Below are 21,877 nucleotides of genomic sequence, written 5' to 3'. Positions count from 1 at the left end.
GATCAGAAACACATACTGCATTTTCTTACCGACTTGGGCCCGTTGGCCCATTATCTCGTTTTTGGCCCATTAAGCCCAAAAACATCGAAATGCACAGAATCGCGCACTCTGCAGTCTTATCACTTTAATTTACCATATACATCAAACTATTAATCTCACGAGCATTCGTACACTCGCAAGTTCTCAAAATACCGACTTTTCGGCTTTTGTCGATCTAGTCTATAAGAGGGTGTTAGTTACACACCTGTTTGCGACGATATGCTGACGAGATCCACACACGAACCGCCTACAATTGGATTACTAACACGTTAATCTAACTATTCAAATACAAACTACGTATTAACCCCTTACAATAATCGGCCAACCACACCTACAGATCATAGTAAGCTTATAAGAAATCAATAAGCAACTCATTAACAAACTTTTGTCAGTGTTTACCACATAATCATAATTTCACTACAAGCTGTCTTCCTGAGCAACAGTCACTAAATCATTTATAACTGGAGCTACGAAAATCCAAATCAAGTGTCGTTAATTTTCCATGAAAATAGACTCATATATCTTCTATCCATAAAATTTTCAGAATTTTTGGTTTAGCCAATCAATACCAGAGTCTTCTCAAAGGTTTCCATGTTTCACTGTTTGACTAATCTGACCACTCTTCATTACGAATCAAATTTCTCATTGTACAGAATTCAAAATATGTTTTTGTTTATTTCATTTGAAACTAGACTCGATAAGCTTTAATTACATAATTTATTCATCTTCTAATTCATCTCCCACAATTTATGGTGATTTTCAAAAATCACGTTACTGCTGCTGTCCCAAGCAGATTTATTACCAAATCACTCTTTCACACATACCTTGCATGCATGTTATTTAAACATGTATATCACCAATCAATCATCACATATCTATGATTTTACTTAAGTATAATCTCCATTTCATCATTTTAAAGCACAACATGTTAGCCGATTTTTCCCTTTAGCATCTAAGGCACATGTATGCTCATTTGTTTGGCTCAACTTTACTTATCTTCCCTTTTTCATCAAAAGAACATGAAACAACAACCATTTCCTTCATTTTAATTCATGACTAAATGCTCACAACACAACTAAAAACCAAAATATGCTTCAAGAGTTAAGGTAGAATCAAGAAGAACTCATGAACCTCAAAATAGAAGCAAGGTACCAAGAACTTACCTTCAATTTTCCTCCTCCTAGTGACCGATTACTCAAGAGCTTTCTCCTCTCCTTTCTCTTCTCTAACTTTCGGCTATGATGAACAAAGATGGACAAAACTTTGTTCTTTTCACCCCTTTTTCTTTTAATAAAATTTCATATTTCATCCATTTAATTCTTTAATACAAAAGACATGAAATGCCCATCATGGAACATTTACCTAAACCATTATCATGGAACATTTACCTAACCCATTATCATGGAATATTTACCTAATCCATTATCATGGAACATTTACCCAACCCATTATCAATTTGTACCATGAATTATGGATATCAAGTGCTCATATTGTCTACAACAACATGATGGTTGGCCACTTCATGTAAAATGGGAGGTTTGACATGCAAATCCTCCTATTTTGCACTACTATTTATTTGGCCACTTCAATTTAGCCTATAGCATTTTCAAACATTTTCACATAGGTCCTATTTCATAATTTCACTCACAAATGACAAAATCAAAGCATGAAATTTTGCCAACATTTACAGAATTCCCGAAAATTGGGGCGTTACACTGTATGTGTATTGCATGTGAAAATCGTTAATGATATTTAGTTATTATGTACGAGTATGACCTGTATCTGAATGGTTGTATAGGCCTCTGTATTTGCAATTATTTGGAATCTGCATCTGCATTGGGTGGGAAATTGAGCAAAGGAGGAAGTAATATGTTCTGAAATAGTGGCTAAATCACTGGTATCTGTACTCTGATCCGGCAGCTAGTCTACTATTATCAGAATGTGTCATATCGACACTGTGTGGTGTGTAGGGTTGGATGGGTATTCAATACCCTATTTGGTGTGTGGGGCTAGTCGAAGATGGTGTGTAACAGGTGGGGAATAGGAAAACAACATCTATTTTCATCTATTCTGTGTTTGAGAATAGTCTTACTTACTGTCTGTCTGAACTATTCTGATACGATAAACTGAATGATTCACCTTCTAGGTCTATTTCCGTTCTGAACTTGAATTTTGGACTTTACTGGTTCTAACCTAAACTTATTTGAACATATAGTTATTTCATTATAGGATCATTAATTCAATTCTTCTGTTAACTGAATTACAGTTAAACCATGGACTTGATCGGGTCGGCAGATCAGGAACTCGGTTATACTACTTATTAGCTTTAATATTATTATTACTATCATTGACTCATTTCCAGTAGTTTCAAGACATATGATGTTTAAGATACTAGATTATGTACTACATGTTGTGCTTGTTAAATTCTGTGTTGTTTGGAAAAATTGCTAAACTAAGATTTGGAAGTTATGCTTTAAATGATTTTCAATGTAACTCTCCAAACTTGGCTTTGTCATCTAGGCTGGTTGTGGGGTGTTACACTCCTCTTGAGTTGGGTTATTTAGGCTACTTAGTACTTTACCTGAACAGAGCACAATTTCTTTAACATGCTCATTCTCTTCTCTCTGAGGATTATTCTCGGTATTATTTTGGATCTCGATGCCAATTTGTCTTTTGATATCTCCTATCATGCTCATCAATTGGATCATATGATCTTCAAGTTTTGTCAATGTCTTTGTTGTTTGGGTGCACTTAGACTGCACCTGTTTTACTTTAGTTTGCATTGACTGCATTTCTCCTTGATTCGATCTAGTCTTTGACCATTTATAGTATGGTCATTTGGGTTGGCCCTTTCTTAAGGCTTCTGTAGATATGTAGGTTGGTAAGTAGTGTTTTGTTTAATAGGGTTAGAATTATTACCTCATCCCTGATTTCTACCCCATCTCAAATTTGGGTGATCTCTCTTGATGGGGTTATAAGTGTTTGAATAAGGATTTCCACCTCTATTTCCAATATAATTCAAGTTCTCGATTGGGTTATCAAAATAATGGCTAAAAGGTTCATCTCTGTCAAATATTGAAGATCTACTATACGTTGACTCTATCCAGTTAAGTCTGTCCAAAATATGTTGATACTTGTCATCTCCTTAACAGCTTTTACCACGGATTATCTCTGGCCATAAGTAAATATTTTGGTTGGTCACTAACAGGAATTCATTGCCATGTTCTGTATAAGATCATATAGATCCTCGTATTTCTAGTTCATCAAAGCTCCTCTTGCGACTCCATCTAGTCCTGGTCATGTATGTGCATCCAACCTGTTATAGAACATTTGCGACCACAACCATTTAGGTAAGCCATGGTGCAAACTTCTGTGGATCAACATCTTAAATTGCTCCTAAGCTTCACGAATTTTTTCTCCTTCTAGTTGTTTAAATGTGGAAATCTCCCTCCTGAGTTGGACCATCTTGCTAATAGGAAAAAAACATGTGTAGAAACTTTTTCACAAGTTCTTTCCATGTTGTAATAGATCTTGGTGCATGCGAGACTAATCAAGAGAAAGCATTATTGATTAAGGAGAAGGGGAACAACCAAAGACGAATAGCATCATCTATGACCCTATTAAATTTAAACGTATCACAATGTTGGAGAAATCGTTTTAATTGTTGATTCGGGTCCTCAGTCATTATTCTTCTAAATTGCAAATTATTTTGGATCATCCCGATCATAGCTGGTTTGATCTCGAAATTATTTGTCGTAATGGTTGGCCTTGCTATGCTACCTTGTACCATCTCCTGATTTGGTAGTGCATAATCTCTTAATGTCCTTTCTTTTTGTGCCATTTGTGGGTTTAACGGTAGTTGTGGTGGTGGTGGTGGTGGTGGTGGTGGTGGTGGTGGTGGTGGTGGTGGTGGTGGTGGTGGTGGTGGTGGTAAGTCTGATATGTTAGCTTCATCAGGTTCGTTGAATAGCGCATTTTCTCATGGTGAGTTACCCAAAGTAGGTGGGTTATTTTGCATCTGTTGTTGTTGTTGTTGTTGTTGAAGATTGATGGTCGTGAAACTAACTAATAATTCAACTTAAGGCAAGTGCATCTATCGAACAGTAGTATTGTTATGGTGAGACTGGAATATCATATCCACAAGGACTAAAAGTGCTAGTAGTTACTCTCTTTTTATTATCTAGCCTAAGAATTTATATGTGTTTTTAAACTAAACTAATTTTCTAATTTATCTAAGATCACGACAGAGGCGAGAGTTGGAAAATACTTTAGCAAAACCAATTGAGAAGACAATACCCAAGAAAGAATCCACCTAGACTTCACTTATTACCTTTGACTTAGCCGATTTATTCACTTGACTTATTCCGTAGAAATCCCTAACTTATGTTAATATCTCTCTCGAGACTAAGAACAACTGACTCTAGGTTGATTAATTGAAATCTCTTTCTAATTAAAACCCCTATTGTCGCATTAAATCAATCTATGGATTCCCTTATTAGATTTGACTCTAATCCGGCAGATTTATGTCGTCCTATCTCTAGGATTGCATTCAACTCCGCTTAAATATGAATGATCTACTCTTAAACAGGGACTTTTGCTCCACTGAATAAGCATATTAAAAACCTGGATTAATATCCTGAAATATTAAAGCAAGAATTAAAACTCATAATTAAGAATAAGAACAAGTATTTATCATATAAATCAAAGCATAATAAGATTCGTCATAGGGTTCATCTCCCTTAGGTATTTAGGGATTTTAGTTCATCATAATAATGGAAAACATCTCAAAGTTCAGAAAACAAAAAAACATAAAGAAACCCAAGAACTTCTAGGAAATTTGATGGAAATCTTCAGTCTTGATGTAGATCCTGGCTCCGAGGTGATTCCGATGGCTAGTCGCGAGTATTTTCTGCCTCCAACTCTATGTGTGTTCCTCTCATCCTCTTCTAGGGTCTTTATATAGACTTTTGAATACCAAATTAGCCCAAAATAAGCCTTTTCCGAGTATAACTAGACTTGGGCTCGACAGGGACACGGCCATGTGCCATGCCCATGTGAATATGCTCAGGCCGTGTGCAATTCTGACTTGGATTAATGTTGACACGGCCATGACACACGGGCGTGTGGTCTACCCGTGTGTCACACACGGACATGTGGATTACCCGTGTGGAACTGCCTAGGCCGTGTGAAACATTGGTTTAGGCCCAATTTGTCTGTTTTTGGCCCGTTTCTCCCTCTTTTTGTTATCCTAAGCTTGCCTGAGTATAACACATGAATTTAAAGGATTAGGAGTATCAAATTCAATAAACTCAAGGAAAAAAATCATCCATAAATATGTCAAGCATGGGGTAAAAATATGTATATATTACAGTTTATCAAAGATTTCTACAAAAAAAAATTGGATCAGTGGGTGGCTCTATAGGTGCTATAACACCCCTCACCCGTATCCGGCACTGGGATAGGGTTCGAGGCATTACCGGGACTTCAAAAATACAAAGAACATTAAAAACGGGGCTTGGGAGAACTTACTATTGAGTTTGGAAAGCTTGAAAACCCTAGCTATGGTGACTTGGGAATTTCGGCTAGATGAAGGAGAAAATGGGCTGATTTTGGTTCATTTTTCCCATTTTATTTCATTAAAATATCAAATGACCAAAATGTCGTTATGCCCTTTGTTTAGAATTTCATCCATGTAAACCCATTTTTGTCCAAAAATTTAAAAATTGGGCAAATTTCTCTCCAAAACCTTCTCATTTATAATCTAAAGCAACTTCATACAAACTGCTTCTAGAATTCAAGTTTTGCAATTTATTCAATTTAGTCCTTATTTCCTAATTAGATACCTTACTCAAAGAATTTCTTCATAAAAATTTAACACATGCATAATCTCATATTATAGGCCTCATAAAAATCATAAAATAAATATTTTGATGTTGGATTCGTGGTCCTGAAATTACTATTCTGACTAGGCCCTATTTTGGGATGTTATAGGTGTGCCCCTACTGTGATTCATACACTGAAACCATAAAGAAAAATAAAAATGTTAGTGAAGAAAAATAAAAATGTTAGTGAAGAAAAATAAAATAAAAATTGTATCTATAATTTACAATTTTCATAATTATTGTATTGAACGTAAAAATTAAAATTAATCTAGTGGAGTTGCCTCTCCGGCAATGGCACCAACAATTACTGCTTTCGAAGGTACTAACATTTAGAGTAAATTTCTTGCAACCAAATATGAAAGTTAGGCGGATTCCGCAAGTATACAGGTCAGGTTGTAATATAGTTTTTATAATGAAGTATGGAATAACTCCGAGGATCGTACCCAAGGGAGGCGAGTACTAAATTAATACTAACTTAAACGTTAATAGATCTAATTAGTATTTTACTTAAATTATATTACGATAAAACATAAAGTGAAAAGAATTTATTTCATAGGAAAATAAATAAATAGCATAAAAGAATAAAAATGAAAAAATAAATTGTCGACTCAATCAAATCTAAGCATAGGAGATTAACTCGCTTCGATGGTCATAACTAATTCCTATTTTGGGGTCTACTCAATCAACTAGTAGTTACCCTAACAACATCTCTTGATCTTCCACTGAACTAATAAGTTGACAAGAACTACTTATCTTTCGACCTCACAGTCCATACTGGATTAGGGTAAGAGGTTCATGGATAGGCAATACCAATTTTGGGTTTATTCCCACCTAAATGACTTGCTAAGGTTGTCAGGCCTAGGGTTTAAGTTCTTACTATCCCAACTAGTTGATCCGCTAAGAAACCCTATATAGAAATTAATTACTCCCACGTCCATTCGCTAATCCTCCATAAGAGGATTAGTTCCTTATAGATCCCATAAACAACATAAACTTGATAAAAGAAATAAACATGAAAATTAGATAAAGAATAAGAGTTTAAGAGAAATCTTGAATTGTATCGATGATTGAAAGCGTAGAAATCCACAAGAGTTTGATGAGTCCACAAATCATGAATTGAAATAAAATCCTAAGCACTAAAACTGAAAACTAAAATAAAATTTGTAAACTAAAATAAAAGAAAAGCTCTAATATAAGGAAAATATGATTCTGAAGTGTTTAATGAGGCCTATTTATAACTTTGGGTTTGGTATTCGTCCCTAGCCTAGTTCGACTGACGTTTTTACATTAAAGTTCATTGTATAGACCAAAATAACCTTAGCTCGTTAATTCTTCACGTAAATGGCCGCTGGTTGAAACATCCTTTGCCTTATGTTGCGACACTAATGGTAGTTTACTTCGCTCGAGCTTGGATTTAGGGCTGTGTCACAACATCCTCTGGCTATGTCGCGACACTGAAGGCGATCTTGCTATTTTGGTGTCCTGCTCACTATGTTGCGACGTCGAACCTCCATGTTCGCAACATAGCGACTAGTCTCATGTTCTCATGCCTTCAAATGATGTCCTGTACACTCACCACACATGTTGGCCTTCTTTAGGCCAACTTTGCCCCTTAAGGTCATATAAACTGCTCAATTCACACTTTTTATTAATCGAGAACTAAAATCGAAAAACTAAGTAAAACATAATAAAATTGCTTATATTCAAGCTCCTTAAGTACGAAAACTAGTTTAATCAGCTACAAGGAATTGCAACAAATCAACATGTGTATATATATATATTTATATTCAATGATTTTGAATCATAAAAGTACAAATCAAATTTCTCTCGTCACTCGTCAACGACTCTTGTTTTTCTTTTCTCTCACGTCGGCTCAACATCGTCTTTAGCTACGTTTAATAATTCAACAATAGAAACAATATTAGTTTACATTCAGCTAACATTCAAATACAAAACCAAATATATTTTTCATTTTATTCAATTTAGTCCTTGTACTCAGGATATGCATATTTTTCGATATCTAACATCAAATCAAAATCCAATTTCACATTCTTTCATTAGGGGCCTTATACTTCCATTCATACCATGATGTAATGATAAGTTTTAAATTTATTCAATTTAGTCTCTAATACTTCAAAGATAACTAACAAGCTTAATAAGCTTTGCAATTTAGTCCTTATAATGATCTAAGCTTATTAACTATCAAATTCAAGACTAATTAATCAATTTATCTATAATGGTAACTTGATAAAAACTTAAAAATTGAAAAAATTGATACATGAGGTATCTAAATCAAGCTCCTATGACTCAATTTTCATAAAATCAAAGAATTTATATAGGGATTTACTCGAATAGATGGTCGAATGTTTGAACGAAACCTAAGGTTTCTTTCTTTCTTTCAACAATGGCGGACAATGAAAGCTTGAAAATGATGAAAAATTGGTTGTCATCCCACTCCCTTAATATTTATACTTAGTTTAACATTTTTTTAGTTTAATTAATCATACTTAACTAATTAATTAAAATATTATTAAACATAATTTAATCTAAATGGAATTAGTAATCACCATCCACTATCTCATGATTAAAAATGGTTAAATAACCATTTTAGTCCTTTAGGTAATTTCTATATAGGTCCTCAAGTAATTTCTGAATTAAAACTCAACAACGATTGGACTTTCACAATTTAGTCCCTAAGCTTTAATTAACTAGTTTTTTGATTAAATCACTTAACCAAAATTCAATATATTTTCATAAACAGTCCAAAAATATTATTATTTTATATTTATGAACTCGGTTTACCAAAATGAGGTTCCAAAATTATATTTTTGACACTATTGAAATTCGGGTCATTACAAGAAAAAGGGAGAGGAAGAGGGAGAGAGGAAAACTTAGCGATTAGCATGCACTAATAACCATGAAAGAGATCAAAGAAAGTGGTCATAAGGATGAAATTTCCACGCTCACTGTACCATTACTAATACACAATATCAACAAGGTTAGAGAAAGAGGAGGGGCTATGATGATGTTTGTGGAGGTCGATTCGCCCATGTCGGGGACAAGAGCCAAAAAATTCAAAGAGTGTTGAGGTGAATGCAAAGGGAGAGATGAGGGTTTAACCTTTTGGGATTTTTTGGAAGAAAAATAAAGAAAGGTCTCTTTCTATGTTGTGTTTTAGGTGTATTTATAGGCGGGTGAGAGTTCTTGTGTGGTCCTCTTAAGAAGAGTGCATCCATTAGTAATAGATGGCTTAACAAAGGATTTGACCAGGTGGTTAAGGAAGAACGATCGACCTGTGAAGGGGCACGAGACACGCTGGTAGTCGATCACTAAGTGACCACCCAAATGATACAAGGTGAGGGTTTCCTACGAATCTCTTTGGTTGGTTCTCGTTCTGCAACATACCGTAATCGAGGTAGGGATATAACAAATACATACCAAATGATAACTTGTTTTTTTTATACAACCAAATGAATAACTTAATTTTGGAGTGACATGTTTATCATTCAATAAGAAAATAAAAATTTTAAAACTTTTTTGAATTTTTTTTATATTTTTATAATTTTAAAAATTTTGAAATAAATTTGTTTAGTTTTTTTTTTGAAGTTTAAATATTTTTTAGTCTTTCATAATTTTTTATTTTTTAAAAGTAAATTATATTTTTAGGAATTTTTATGAAAATCTTTTAAAACTTTCTTACTAAGTACTAAATTAATAAAAATGTAAATATTGGGAGCTAATGTATTTTAGAGATAAATCTTAAAATTATACATGATGTAACATCTGCATTAGGCCTTGGAGCCGAGTACGGAGGGGAATTGAGTCAGGGTTTAGTTGGAAATTTTCAAAAAGGGCAAAAGAAGAATTTAGAGTGATGATTTAGAAAATAGTTAGAACCGATAGTGATTCAGAAAATGCTTTCTAGATTAGAAAATTTATTTAGATTATGGGTTAAATTGTAGTAGAATAGAAATTGTTGTGGCTAAAGTCGTAAAAAGAAAAGTTAGTAGATTCGTAGTTTTAGCATAAATGAAGGAATGATTAAGGTGAAATTTTACCAAAAGATATTTATGAGTCATCTATGGGATTATTCAAGATGATGAAAGATAAAATGGTAATTAGCTAAGTAGATAATATTAGACATAATAATTAGAAGTGAAAGTGTAAAGATGTAAGACAAGGGGACTAGTTAGCAATTTGACCATTTTTAGGTAAAAATCATGAGATTTTTGTTGGAATTGTGTAGAAAAGTGAAGAAAAGATGAGAACTCTCCACATTTTCTTGGAAACCACTATTTCCCCCTTTTCTCCATCCATTTATCTTTTGCTTTTATTCCATTTAGGTCCTTCCACCATTTTTGATCAAATCCAAGCTTCAAATCTTCCATTTCTTTAATGTTTCCTTATTAAAAACACTAGAGAAGACTAGCAAACACCTTAGTTTCATGCGAAGAGCTTCCATAGAGGTGTAGAAGGAGAGAGAAAATAAGGGTTAGATTGTAAAATCAAAATTTAAGGTAAGTGATGGTAAAATCATCATGTCATACATGTTTGTTAAATATTATATGTTTGATATGAAATTGAAGAAAAAGAAAAGAAAGAAATTACCCAATTAAAGGAAAAGGAAAATAGAAGGCCAATGAGTGAAGGAAGAAGAAAATACATCATCTCAACCATTTTATTGTAAGTACTATAAGAATTACCATTATTTTTTTCTAAATGTTCATGCAATAATATTTTAGTTTACTAGGATAGCTAGGTAGGAAATTATGCAAATAAAAGGACTAAATCGTAATACTATGAAATTTATTAAGGGAATTATAAGTGTAAAATATAAAATGGTGCATTTGGTTGAATGTTAATATTTATGTTGAGAAAAAGAAATGTGCATGGAAAATAATATTATGCATGCAATTTATTAATTAGGAGTTAAATTGTGAAATATGGAAAAATATGGAATATTTTCAAAATTTTGTTATAATATGAACATTTGTATGAAATTGTGTTAAATGCCCAAGTTGACAGAATTAGAACTACTGGGATACTAGTGGCATGCCAGTAAGGATCCTCACCGCGCTCTTTGTTTTTTAGTATGCTAGTGCTTTCTGTTTAGCATGCTTGTGCTCTTCGTATAGCACCTTAGTGCTCTCCATATACTTGTGCATATAGTTGCACCCCTGTACTTGATTTGTAAATCCTAAATTGTTCTAAATAGTCTACTGTGGGAAAATGTGTGAAAGCAAGAAATACGAGTATTTAAAGTATCAAGTAAGTATGGAAATTACTCAAGGTAAGTAAATTTGTTGAAATAAATGTCTAGTCATAAAGATATTCATATGTGGAAGTATAATATATATTAGTAACATTTTAAATATATGTTATATTCATTTATTCTTGTAGTGTTTACTAAGTTGTCACTGGCTTAACGTGTTTATTTCAATGCATAGGTATAGTTAAATTTAACGAGCTAGAGTCAAGGTTGTCAGCTGCTCATCTCATCACATTGCCAAGCTCGAAAAGTGTATGTATAGATTTTTTTATTTAGAATGACATGTACATAGGTGGTGTGGTATTTAACTTGGTAAAAAGAGGTTATTTTGTAAACTTTAAAAGTTTTACTTATTGTGGGTAAATTAATTAAGTACTTTAGCATTATTGGAAATGAATTAATAAGAGTTTAAATGTGTGTATGCATATGTGGTATGATTATTGGTTAAGAATGGTTGATTTAGAATTGCTTTGAATTAGGTGGTGTGGTATTTAACTTGGTAAAAAGAGGTTATTTTGTAAACTTTAAAAGTTTTACTTATTGTGGGTAAATTAATTAAGTACTTTAGCATTATTGGAAATGAATTAATAAGAGTTTAAATGTGTGTATGCATATGTGGTATGATTATTGGTTAAGAATGGTTGATTTAGAATTGCTTTGAATTGGTTTTTAAGTGTTGGATTGGTTCAAACTCTTTGCAAAGGGTTTTTTAGCAAATTTTCCAAATATTTTTGAGCAAATTTGACTTAAAGTATCGATACCAAGGGTCAGGAATCGGTACCTAGTGTTTGGAATTGAGTTTTTCAAAAATAGAATGTCAATTTGGTATCGATACCTCGGACATAGGTATCGATACCCACATGAAATTTTTGAAATTTTGAGTTCCAAAATGCCGTTTTGGTATCAACACTGGTCAAGGGTACAGATACCTTGTTAAGGTATCGATACCCTATGTTTTGGTACTGATACTTGCCCTCTATTTTTCTTAAAAAAATCATTTTTAAATCACTTTTAAACGTCAACGATTGACCGATGATGACCTCAAACATTTAAGATAATAATTAATGACTTAAATAAGTTTAAATGCTATAGTTAATGTTTGAAATTACTTACTGTTTAGTCAAGATCTCTTTAGCACCAAATGTAATAGTCCTATATCAGGTCCCAAATATCAGAACTAGTTAGGGGTGTTACACATGAATTTTGATCTAATGTGCAATTTGATATATGAACTTTGATTTGATACAATTATATACGTGGAACTTTAATTGTGGTTCAAATGTATATATGAAACTTTGATTTTGATTCAATCATACATATTTAAATAAATACATCAATATATTTTTATATTGGATAAATATAAGTATTTGTGTATGAAATATATATATAAACATAAAATAAAGCTATATCAGTAATTGTGTTAATAATTTATGAGAATTGAATCAAATAAAAAATTCATGTATAAAATTATAAATTAAACCAAAATTATATATCAATTTTAATATTTATACTTTATTTTATACTAGTTAGGCCAGCTAAAGTAACTAGGTAAATTCAGATAATATTAAAAAATATTAAATCATTTGAGACTCAATACTATACGGACTAATGTCCACATTTTTCAAAAGTATAAAGACCTCTCACATATTTAAACCTTCAGTGAAAAAAAGAGGATAACAATATTGGAACGGTATTTGCCTGATATCATATCAAGAACGAAGGGCAAAGGGGGCGGCGGCTTCGGTCGGAGTAGTTGCTTATCTGTGACTGAGTTTTCTCGACGCACCACCAACATCACAAAGCGCCATGGGTTTACTATCCCTCTCATCTTCTCTAACCCCTTCCTTCCCCTCTCTTCATCTCAAACCTAAACATAAACTCTCTCTTACTTTCCCAAACCCTTCCTTTGCGTGCTCCGCACCCACATCCAAACCCCTCTCCTCATCTCTCAAACTGAAACCTACTGCGAATTCCCTCAAATTTTCATCCCCTCAGAGCCCCGCCACCGCCATGCGAGGGGCCGAGGCCGACGCTATGGGGTTGTTGCTCAGGGAGCGAATCGTTTTTCTAGGTAACAACATTGATGACTTTGCGGCCGATGCCATTATAAGTCAGTTGCTGCTTTTGGACGCTCAGGACCCTACTAAAGATATCAGACTCTTCATTAATTCCCCTGGTGGTTCTTTGAGGTATCCCCTTTTTTTTTCCAGGATTTTATATTTGTTCTGCTGCTCTGTAACCCTAGGCAAAGATAATAATGCAGAGAACACATTGTTGCTACAACTTCTGCTCTGTTCCGTGAAATTGTTTTCTCTCTGGGAAAGAAAGAACATTTTAGTCTGCGTGTGAATCTTGGAAATACATATCCGATGATTTTATCAATGGGCATTTTCATAATTAAGAAAAAAAGAGAGAGGAGAATTCACTAATAGAACTTATTTTTCTATGAATCTTGAACTGACAAGTCATGACTTGGGTGAGTTACTTTATTGGAAAAACTCTGGCTGAAGGTACCATTTCTCAAATCTTGATCGCTTTAATATTCCCCTAACAAACTGAATAATGAATTCTCTGTTTGTTCTTCAACTAGGACACATCATTGTTTAGGTTCTTGGAAATGAAATGGCAATTTTTATTTGATGGGAGTGGGATTCTCCTTGGATATGGATTATCATTGTTTCCTGATATTTCTTGTTGAAGAAGCCTGATAGCAATGATTTAATGATCTATCTTGTTTGTAAACCCCATTTAATAGAGTAGCATCTCTAAAGCACTTATAGAATACTTCCGAACCTTAGTGCTTGATAAGCTAGCAAGTCTAACCACTAAAAATAACTCAAGTAGCCTAAAATGGACATCGGGTCATGGCTGAGCCTATGGTATAAATTTCCAGCAAGCTACAACTCTTGGTTTGTAGCATCAGCTCGAGGATGGAAACTTTATTGCTTCGTCCAAGCATGAAGAGTCTTGCTTCATCATTAAATTAGCATGTGTGGTAGTTCACAATCTTATTGTTCAATTGTGTGTGATTATCTATTCTTTTTTTCTTCTAATGACCAAGGTCAAGTTTCTTAGTGTGCTTTATTTTTTTTCAATTCCTTAAAATGGGAAAATTATGCCCAATAAATGTTTTCTGGATTAGGAGTCAGCTCAGATCCTTCTGTTTATGCAATCTTTGGGTATAACTTAGGTTGTTGCAGGGCCAAGTGGAAGTGTGCATATTCTTCAATCTTTAGGAGCTTAGAGCAGTTGACATTATATGCAGTTTAGGTCATCAATTTACGTTTGAAAACATGTATGCAATCTTACATGTTATATTTCCATTGAGGCTTGAGGCAAAGGGTACCCTCTTTTGCAAGGGAAACGTTTCACTTGATGGGGAAGGAATGGAAGATTTTGGTGAACGGTTCCTCATAATTTGTCTAATGTACTGACATAATCACTTTGCACGTGTGCGCACACACAAGAAGAAAGAAACACCACGAAATATATGAAGACTATAACTGCTAGTAAACATGATAAATTTCCATTTCCTATCCTTTCCACTCAACCAAGTAAGACTGCTTGCCCAACCTTCCTCTGTTTTTATCTTTGTGCAATCCAAATAAGGCTAATAATTAAATTACTTTTTTCTTTCTGTTTTTCTTTAAAAAATTTTATTTTCCTTCCCATTGGTGATGTACAAAAGAATAGAAACTTCCCCGTTATGGTTCCATTTTAACATTTTGTCTTCTTCTATTTGATTTCTGATTGTATCACCTTGCTTGCCTATCCTTTCCTTTTGCTGATCTGCTGTTTTTGCTATTTGTATCAGTGCTACAATGGCCATATATGATGTAGTGCAGCTTGTCCGGGCTGATGTTTCCACAGTTGGAATCGGCATTGCAGCATCAACAGCTTCTATAATCCTTGGTGGTGGCACCAAAGGCAAGCGCTTTGCAATGCCAAACACACGAATAATGATTCATCAACCTCTAGGAGGTGCTAGTGGCCAAGCTATAGATGTTGAAATCCAAGCACGGGAAATTATGCATAACAAGAACAACGTGACAAGAATAATTTCTGCTTCTACTGGGCGTCCATTTGAACAAGTGCTGAAGGATATTGATAGGGATCGGTATATGTCTCCAATAGAAGCTGTGGAATATGGAATAATAGATGGTGTTATCGATAGAGATAGCATCATTCCATTGGAACCAGTGCCAGAAAGAGTGAAGGCAAGCTTAAACTACGAGGAGATTAGCAAAGATCCCAGGAAATTCTTGACCCCTGATATTCCAGATGATGAGATATACTAGATTGGCTTGGTTCAGGGCATGCAATGCCAGGTGGCACAATGTTTTAATGGGGCTCGTCTTTCGTTTTGGTTTTGTTAAGTAGAACTTTGTATCGAAAATGTAGTTACTACATACAAACACAAATATGAACATCTTGGTAGCTGCATACATGCATAAATTGAGAATGTAGTTGTGGTCCAAGCAAAATAGAGTAATGTGTTTTAGGAAGGATTTGAATATCGTGAAAACGGAGGCTACAAACGTTTGATTCATTTTCAGTTTCTCTACAAGTGTGTAGACGACTATGGTTGTTTTCTATGAAAACCACACTTCCCAGTATAAATACAAGGTGTATAATTTGGTAACAAGCCTTTACTTGGAATTCTTAAATTAGCATATTCCACCAAAAACATTTATTCCTCTACTAGGAAAGCAAATTTTATATGCATGAGTTTGGATGAACGATAAAATGTGGTGCAGTGTGTTTAGTGACTTTAGTTTACTTTTTAAATTATATTACAATATTGTTATCGTATTTAATCTTATTGTCACACTATCGCGGATAAGTACATTCAAACTCACCCTTAATTAAGCATTTTTGTTCTTCCTTTTTTAATTAATAAAATCTAAAAAGTAGCTGTGGGAAGTGTATAAGCAACGCTTTCCTATCCTCTTTTACATGTAATCTAAGTTTGGGCCTATAAATGAATGGACTAGCTAGCTGACATAGCCTAGTGAAGAACCCACCATATCTGAGAATTAGCTTCAGCAATTTGCACCTGTGAACAAAATAGAATTGGAGTTTCCAAGCGCTGGGAAAAGGAACAAGGACTTAGGGACCTCCATGGTTCCACAACCACAGTGATGGGTAAAACACCCAAGTTTGGACGACTCAATTTCACAAGAAGATCAGCCCATCGTGTAGACCCTTGACACGTTAAAGTTGCTTGGCTGAAAGGGGTGAGAAAACCCTAAATAAAGGAAGACGGATTGGTAGATTAAGCAGAGCAGGATGTTAGGGAGCGGGCAGTGGGGGCAGGAGGAGACTCGGGAGCTGATCTTCATACGGGGTGAGCTTGAGAGGGACTTCACCGCCGCCAAGCACAACAAGACCCTTTGGGAGATTGTGAGTGCTAGAATGAAGGATAGAGGCTATACCCGAACCCCTGATCAGTGCAAGTCCAAGTGGAAAAATCTTCTCAATCGATACAAGGTCCTTTCTTTCTTCTTTCCCCTTTCCCCCTCTTTACATACTCTCCAACTGCAACATTTGTAGAATTCAAGGATGAATATAAAATATCCGAGCTCAATCATAGTTTCCTGATTTGTCATCTACTCATAATATATTTATTTTTGTTCCCTGTCATTCCTCCCAACCTGTCTTAACTTCCTATTGAGTAATGTCACTGCATTGGATGCATCCAGGCAAACAACCCCTTTTGCTATCGTCAATATCATACATTGCATGCAATCTTTCCAAATTGCTTTCAAAATGAATGGTTTAGTTGTCTAGACTCTTGAGAGTGATATGCTAAATTGTTCTTTCTTCTTCCTTTCATTTTATTATTTTAAAAATATGAAGGTATGTTTGTATAAATCAGTGTTACCTGAAACGGTTCGAATGAGGAACAAAACCCAGAATGCAATTCGATAATGGTGATCTTCTTCAGTTTGTTTAGTAAATGAAATACAGATGTTTTTTTTCGGACTTATATATACTATAGTTTTTGTGATAGACAAATTTTGAAGTTTGTGACTTGCTTGCTTTACTCAAATAATTTTATAATAAATTATATGCTAATGGGATGATAGTTTTACTGAATCGGATCCCTAGTGTTCATGATTGGAAACGTGCTTTGTCATCTTGATCTTTATGCAGGGGAAATAGCAGTTTTTGGTAACATAGGTGTAAATGTTGCTTTGTCATCTTTATGCAGGGGAAGGAGACATCTGATCCTGAGAATGGCTGCCAATTTCCATTCTTTGAGGAACTACATGCAGTATTCACCGAAAGAGCCAAGACTATGCAGCGCCGCCTACTTGAACCAGAAGCAGGTTCCAGTTCCACCCAGGCAAAGAAAAAGGTGAAGAGAACAACCACAGAAAGATCCTCAGATGAATTCTCTGAAGGCGAGGACGAAGATGAAAGTGAAGAAGAAAAGCCGGCTCGAGGCACTTCACGCAAGAGGAAAAAATCTGACAGTACTGTAGTGGATAAATCTCCTAGACCAAATTCTGGCACTCGTACAGGCCTCCAGGAAATGCTTAGAGAATTTTTTGATCAGCAACTAAGGATGGAAATGCAGTGGAGGGAGATGATGGAGAAGCGTGCCCAGGAGAGACAGCTGTTTGAGCAAGAATGGCAGCAGTGGATGGAGAAGCTCGAGAGGGAAAGGTTGATGGTGGAAAAGGCTTGGAGGGAGAGGGAGGAGGAGATGAGGAGAAGGGAAGAGAGCCGAGCTGAGAGAAGGGATTCCTTGTTAACCACACTTTTGAACAAACTCATAAACGATAATAATTAATAACCTCTGACCTAGAATCTATATATACATAGGCATATGTTGTTCGGATATTAGAAAGAAAGGTGTTTTATTTTGAATAATGTGGTTTTAGTTTACTGATTGGTGAATAGATTTACTTTAAGTTACTCGGATTCGTACGTGAGTGTCGAATTTGGGCATGATTAAATTTTTTCAAAGTTTTTTCATGTATTTGGAGTGGAGAATCTTTGGAGGTCATATATTCATGTATATGAGCAACATAGGGTATATTGTGAATGATAATTTCATTGTTCAAACGCTTTCCATTTGCCTAACATTTGTGCACATGTCACTGCTAACATTTCTTTTATGGTTTCACAGCTTTCAGTTAATGGTGAACTAATGGTCACTGCCGATCCAATGCTGTCCCCTGCTATAGCAATGACTGCTCAGAATGTCAAATAGCCGACACTTCAACGCCCCTGCACTAGAATTTTAAGGAAAAAAAAAACGAAGAGAGCGTTAACTGCAATAGGTTTCCTATTTCCCCCTTTGGTTTCTAATTACTTGTCAATTGTAAAAGCAATACCCCATTTCATTGTCCATGACATGGCTTTTTTAAGGGTTTCCTCTTTCAATTTTTCTTCATGTGAATAAATCACTTGCATTCTTCTCAACCATTGTTATCTGCCTAGTGGTGTCCCATATTCTCAGTTGTAGTTTTGAGGCCATAAAATACTACACACGGCATGAATGGCTCCACTTGTAAGCATGGAAACCGGGTTCTAGCAAGTGAACAGGCCCACAGGCCAAAAAGGGACGAAAAACCCAAACTCAAGTCTCATGCCTCGACCCAAACTCCCGGCTTGCATCTTAAACCTTAGACCACAAATCCAAAACCTCAAAATTAAGACCCTAAATCTTGGTTCGAGGACCCTGTAAATTAGAACTTGAGCCTTAGGACCTTAGATCTTGGACACTTGGTTTAGGACGTCAAGCCCCAAAACCCATACTATGATAAAGAACTCTAGAAACTAAACCTTAGATCTCATACCCTAAAGGCAAGAATCTAAACCCTAAATTCGAAGCCCTAGCCTCAAACCAAGCCTTTAAGCTTTAACCTTTGACTTGGTTTTGGACTTTAACCTTAAACTATAGACTTCAAATGTAAAATATCGATATTTAATTCAGGGATCACATACCAACCTTCAATCCATAGTTTTCACTCCCCAACAATTGTGGTAGATATATTATCGAAACCATTTTTAAAGGGATATTTTGAAAATGGGAGTCGCCACCAACCTTTTTAGGTGTGATTGGATCACCTTATAAAACATTTTGGTCTACGAAAATGTGAGAAAACAGGTTCGGGAGTCGGTTACGTACGAGAAAGGATTAGCACCCTCGCAAAGCCCAAAATTGGTACCAAATGAATAGTTTTCTGTCTTAATGTCAAAAGTTTAAAAGAATTTAAAAATAGGATCCCTTTTTAAAACCGGAATAATTTGAGTTGAAAATCGAGATTCCTTCGCTCCAAAAGAGTACAAACATCACATCCAGCATGATTGGACGCGATATTCTTAAACTTTCGTAACTGAAATCATCTCGTGATTTATAAAATCTATTTAGAATGATACTTTAGACATTTAGACAAACGGGAAATCGCAACCCAGCATGTTAGGGCACTACTTCCCGAATTCCTAAATACAAAAAACATTGCCTCTTTTTTAAAATTCTTTTGGATTAAATGAAATATAAATTTTTTAAAACAATGATGCATTTAACACATTACAAGATATCAATACTAAATAAAATAAACTACATGATACATACTTTAACATTTCATACAAATATAATATAGAAAATGATAAATAACGACATAAATTACATAATATACATTAACATTTCATGCAGATATAATCATAAATAACATAAATATACATACATTAACATTTCATGCAAAATACAACATAGAAAACAATGAATATAACAATATAAATTACATAATATATATACAATAATATTTCATGCAAATATAACTTAAAATAACAACATAAATAATCAATTTTCATGCAAATATATAAAAACAATAAATAACATAAAAATAACAAATAATTTATGAGATAAAATAAATATACTAAAACAATACTAAATAAATACAAAAAAGATACAAAAATAAATAAACAAATTATGAACATATAAAAAATAAGTCAAAAAAAAATAAAGATAAAAACTAAATACAATTAAAAATAAATGAGGTATTAAAAAAATATTTAAAACAATATATAAATAATAAAGGAGAATTTTTTAAAAAATGGTTAATATATATAAAAATATACTATATGATATAATAACTTAATATATATTTATAAAAATAATAATATGTTAAATAGGAACAAAATTTTATAGTAAATTTTAAAATATTACATACTAAATATTTAATAATGATATATAAAAATGTAATATTTAATAATAATTTACAAATTTTAAAATTATACATAATATAATAAATAATGTACAATAAAATATAAATAATAAAATAAATAATACATAATAAAATAATAAAATAAATATTTTTTTACATATAAATAAGGTTTAAAGTAAAATAAATAATATACAAAATATTTAAAATAAATAAATTATATAAAAAATATATATATAGAAAAAAGGATTAAAATTGAATTTAAATAAAACTCTAGGGTTAATTTTGAAATAATAAAATGAATTTTGGGCCCAATTGAAATACGTGCTAAAAGCTGAGGGACTCACTGGGCAATTTGACCCTAATCCCAAAACGACATCGTTCCCGAAATAGGCCTTATAATTGCAACTAAGACTAAATTGAAACAAAAATAAAAGGTCAGGGCCAAATTAAAATAAAATAAAATTTGAATTGAACGAAATTATAAATGCTAAAAATGCGGAAGGACCAATTGGGCAATTAGCCCTTTAAACAAAAACACGCGGATCCTTCCCTGGTCACGGGTCAACGCGCGGATCCTCAGCCTTGAAACGAAACCGTTTTGATCACTAAACGGTCATCCCAAAACGACGTCGTACAGGTCGTTTATAAATATGAAAAAAAAACCTAAAAATTCATTTTAGCCCCCAGTTGTAAAAAAAAAAAGAAATCCTCTGAAAAATGAGAAGATAAAAAAAAATCCTCCGGGCTTCGGCCTCCGTCAGGCCAAGCCCCGGTCATCGGGCACACGCGCCCACGCGCAGTCGTCGACTCCGCCGGATACGGCAGCCGGAAGCTGAAGAGCTTTGATTTTTAGCGCAAATCCGACGGTAAATCTCTTTTCGTTTTATTTTTAGTGATATTTGTATGTATTCATAACAAAAAAAAAGTAAAAACAAATCACCTTTGTTTCTTCGATAAACTGCTGGTATTTTATTGTAAATGTATATTCTACAAAGGTTTTCTCTGTGTTCTTTTCTATTTTTTCTCCTTTTCTGATTACAATGTTTAGGCTCTGTTTTTATAGCCTTTTTACAAAAATGGAGAGTATGTCATTTCGATTTCTTGCTATGTTTTGTTGTTTCTTTGCTGTTCTACTTTCTTTTTACAGGTACCAGCGAGAAATCCAGCGACGATGGGGCTTTGATGGGGATTCACTAGCGCGCTGATTGAAGCGACGATGAGGTGCTGATGGCACGAATCTGTCGATGGTGGGATTGGCGCGCCGATTGCGGCGCGAGTTTAGGGGCCTTCGTCTGGTGCTTGCGGCGCCTAGGGTTTCAGAAGCCCTAGGCCTTTTGTCTTCTGTTAACTATTTACGCCATTTGGGCCCTGTGTATTTTGGGTCTAATGAGTTTTGGGCAACATTTGGGTATTTGGGTATTTGGGCTACGGTATAGGCTTGGGTGATTGGGGCATTGGGTTTAAGTATCTGTGGGCCTTGTAAAATGGACTGTTTAAAAAAACTT

The 21,877-nt window shown here is 34.2% G+C and overlaps 2 protein-coding genes and 1 non-coding gene across 3 annotated transcripts; all 3 read left to right on the top strand.

Moving 5' to 3' along the window:
• Positions 1-3,391: 3,391 nt before the first annotated feature.
• Positions 3,392-3,498, top strand: LOC121205219 (small nucleolar RNA R71). The gene has a single exon (XR_005900304.1). It is a non-coding gene; the product is annotated as a small nucleolar RNA R71 (small nucleolar RNA).
• A 9,284-nt stretch (positions 3,499-12,782) lies between these two features.
• On the top strand, positions 12,783-15,739 carry LOC107930114 (ATP-dependent Clp protease proteolytic subunit 4, chloroplastic). The gene is made up of 2 exons (XM_016861685.2): positions 12,783-13,379; positions 15,005-15,739. The coding sequence occupies exons 1-2, from the start codon at positions 12,997-12,999 to the stop codon at positions 15,486-15,488; spliced, it is 867 nt and encodes a 288-aa protein (XP_016717174.1). The 5' UTR covers positions 12,783-12,996; the 3' UTR covers positions 15,489-15,739.
• A 441-nt stretch (positions 15,740-16,180) lies between these two features.
• Positions 16,181-18,174, top strand: LOC107930125 (trihelix transcription factor GT-3b). The gene is made up of 2 exons (XM_016861695.2): positions 16,181-16,680; positions 17,405-18,174. Exons 1-2 carry the CDS (start codon positions 16,480-16,482, stop codon positions 17,987-17,989), a joined length of 786 nt encoding a protein of 261 aa, XP_016717184.1. The 5' UTR covers positions 16,181-16,479; the 3' UTR covers positions 17,990-18,174.
• The last annotated feature ends 3,703 nt before the right edge of the window (positions 18,175-21,877 follow it).

The sequence above is a fragment of the Gossypium hirsutum genome, chromosome A08, assembly GCF_007990345.1.
Source record: "Gossypium hirsutum isolate 1008001.06 chromosome A08, Gossypium_hirsutum_v2.1, whole genome shotgun sequence".
Taxonomy (NCBI): Eukaryota; Viridiplantae; Streptophyta; class Magnoliopsida; order Malvales; family Malvaceae; genus Gossypium; species Gossypium hirsutum.
This window is presented reverse-complemented; position numbering and strand designations above follow the sequence as displayed.

Bases quoted from the DNA above. Each gene is read 5' to 3' on its own strand.
- LOC107930125 (XM_016861695.2), top strand. From the start codon at position 16,480: ATGTTAGGGAGCGGGCAGTGGGGGCAGGAGGAGACTCGGGAGCTGATC. The intron at 16,681-17,404 runs GTCCTTTCTTTC...ATCTTTATGCAG, and splicing joins ATCTTCTCAATCGATACAAG to GGGAAGGAGACATCTGATCC.
- LOC107930114 (XM_016861685.2), top strand. From the start codon at position 12,997: ATGGGTTTACTATCCCTCTCATCTTCTCTAACCCCTTCCTTCCCCTCT. The intron at 13,380-15,004 runs GTATCCCCTTTT...TATTTGTATCAG, and splicing joins TCCCCTGGTGGTTCTTTGAG to TGCTACAATGGCCATATATG.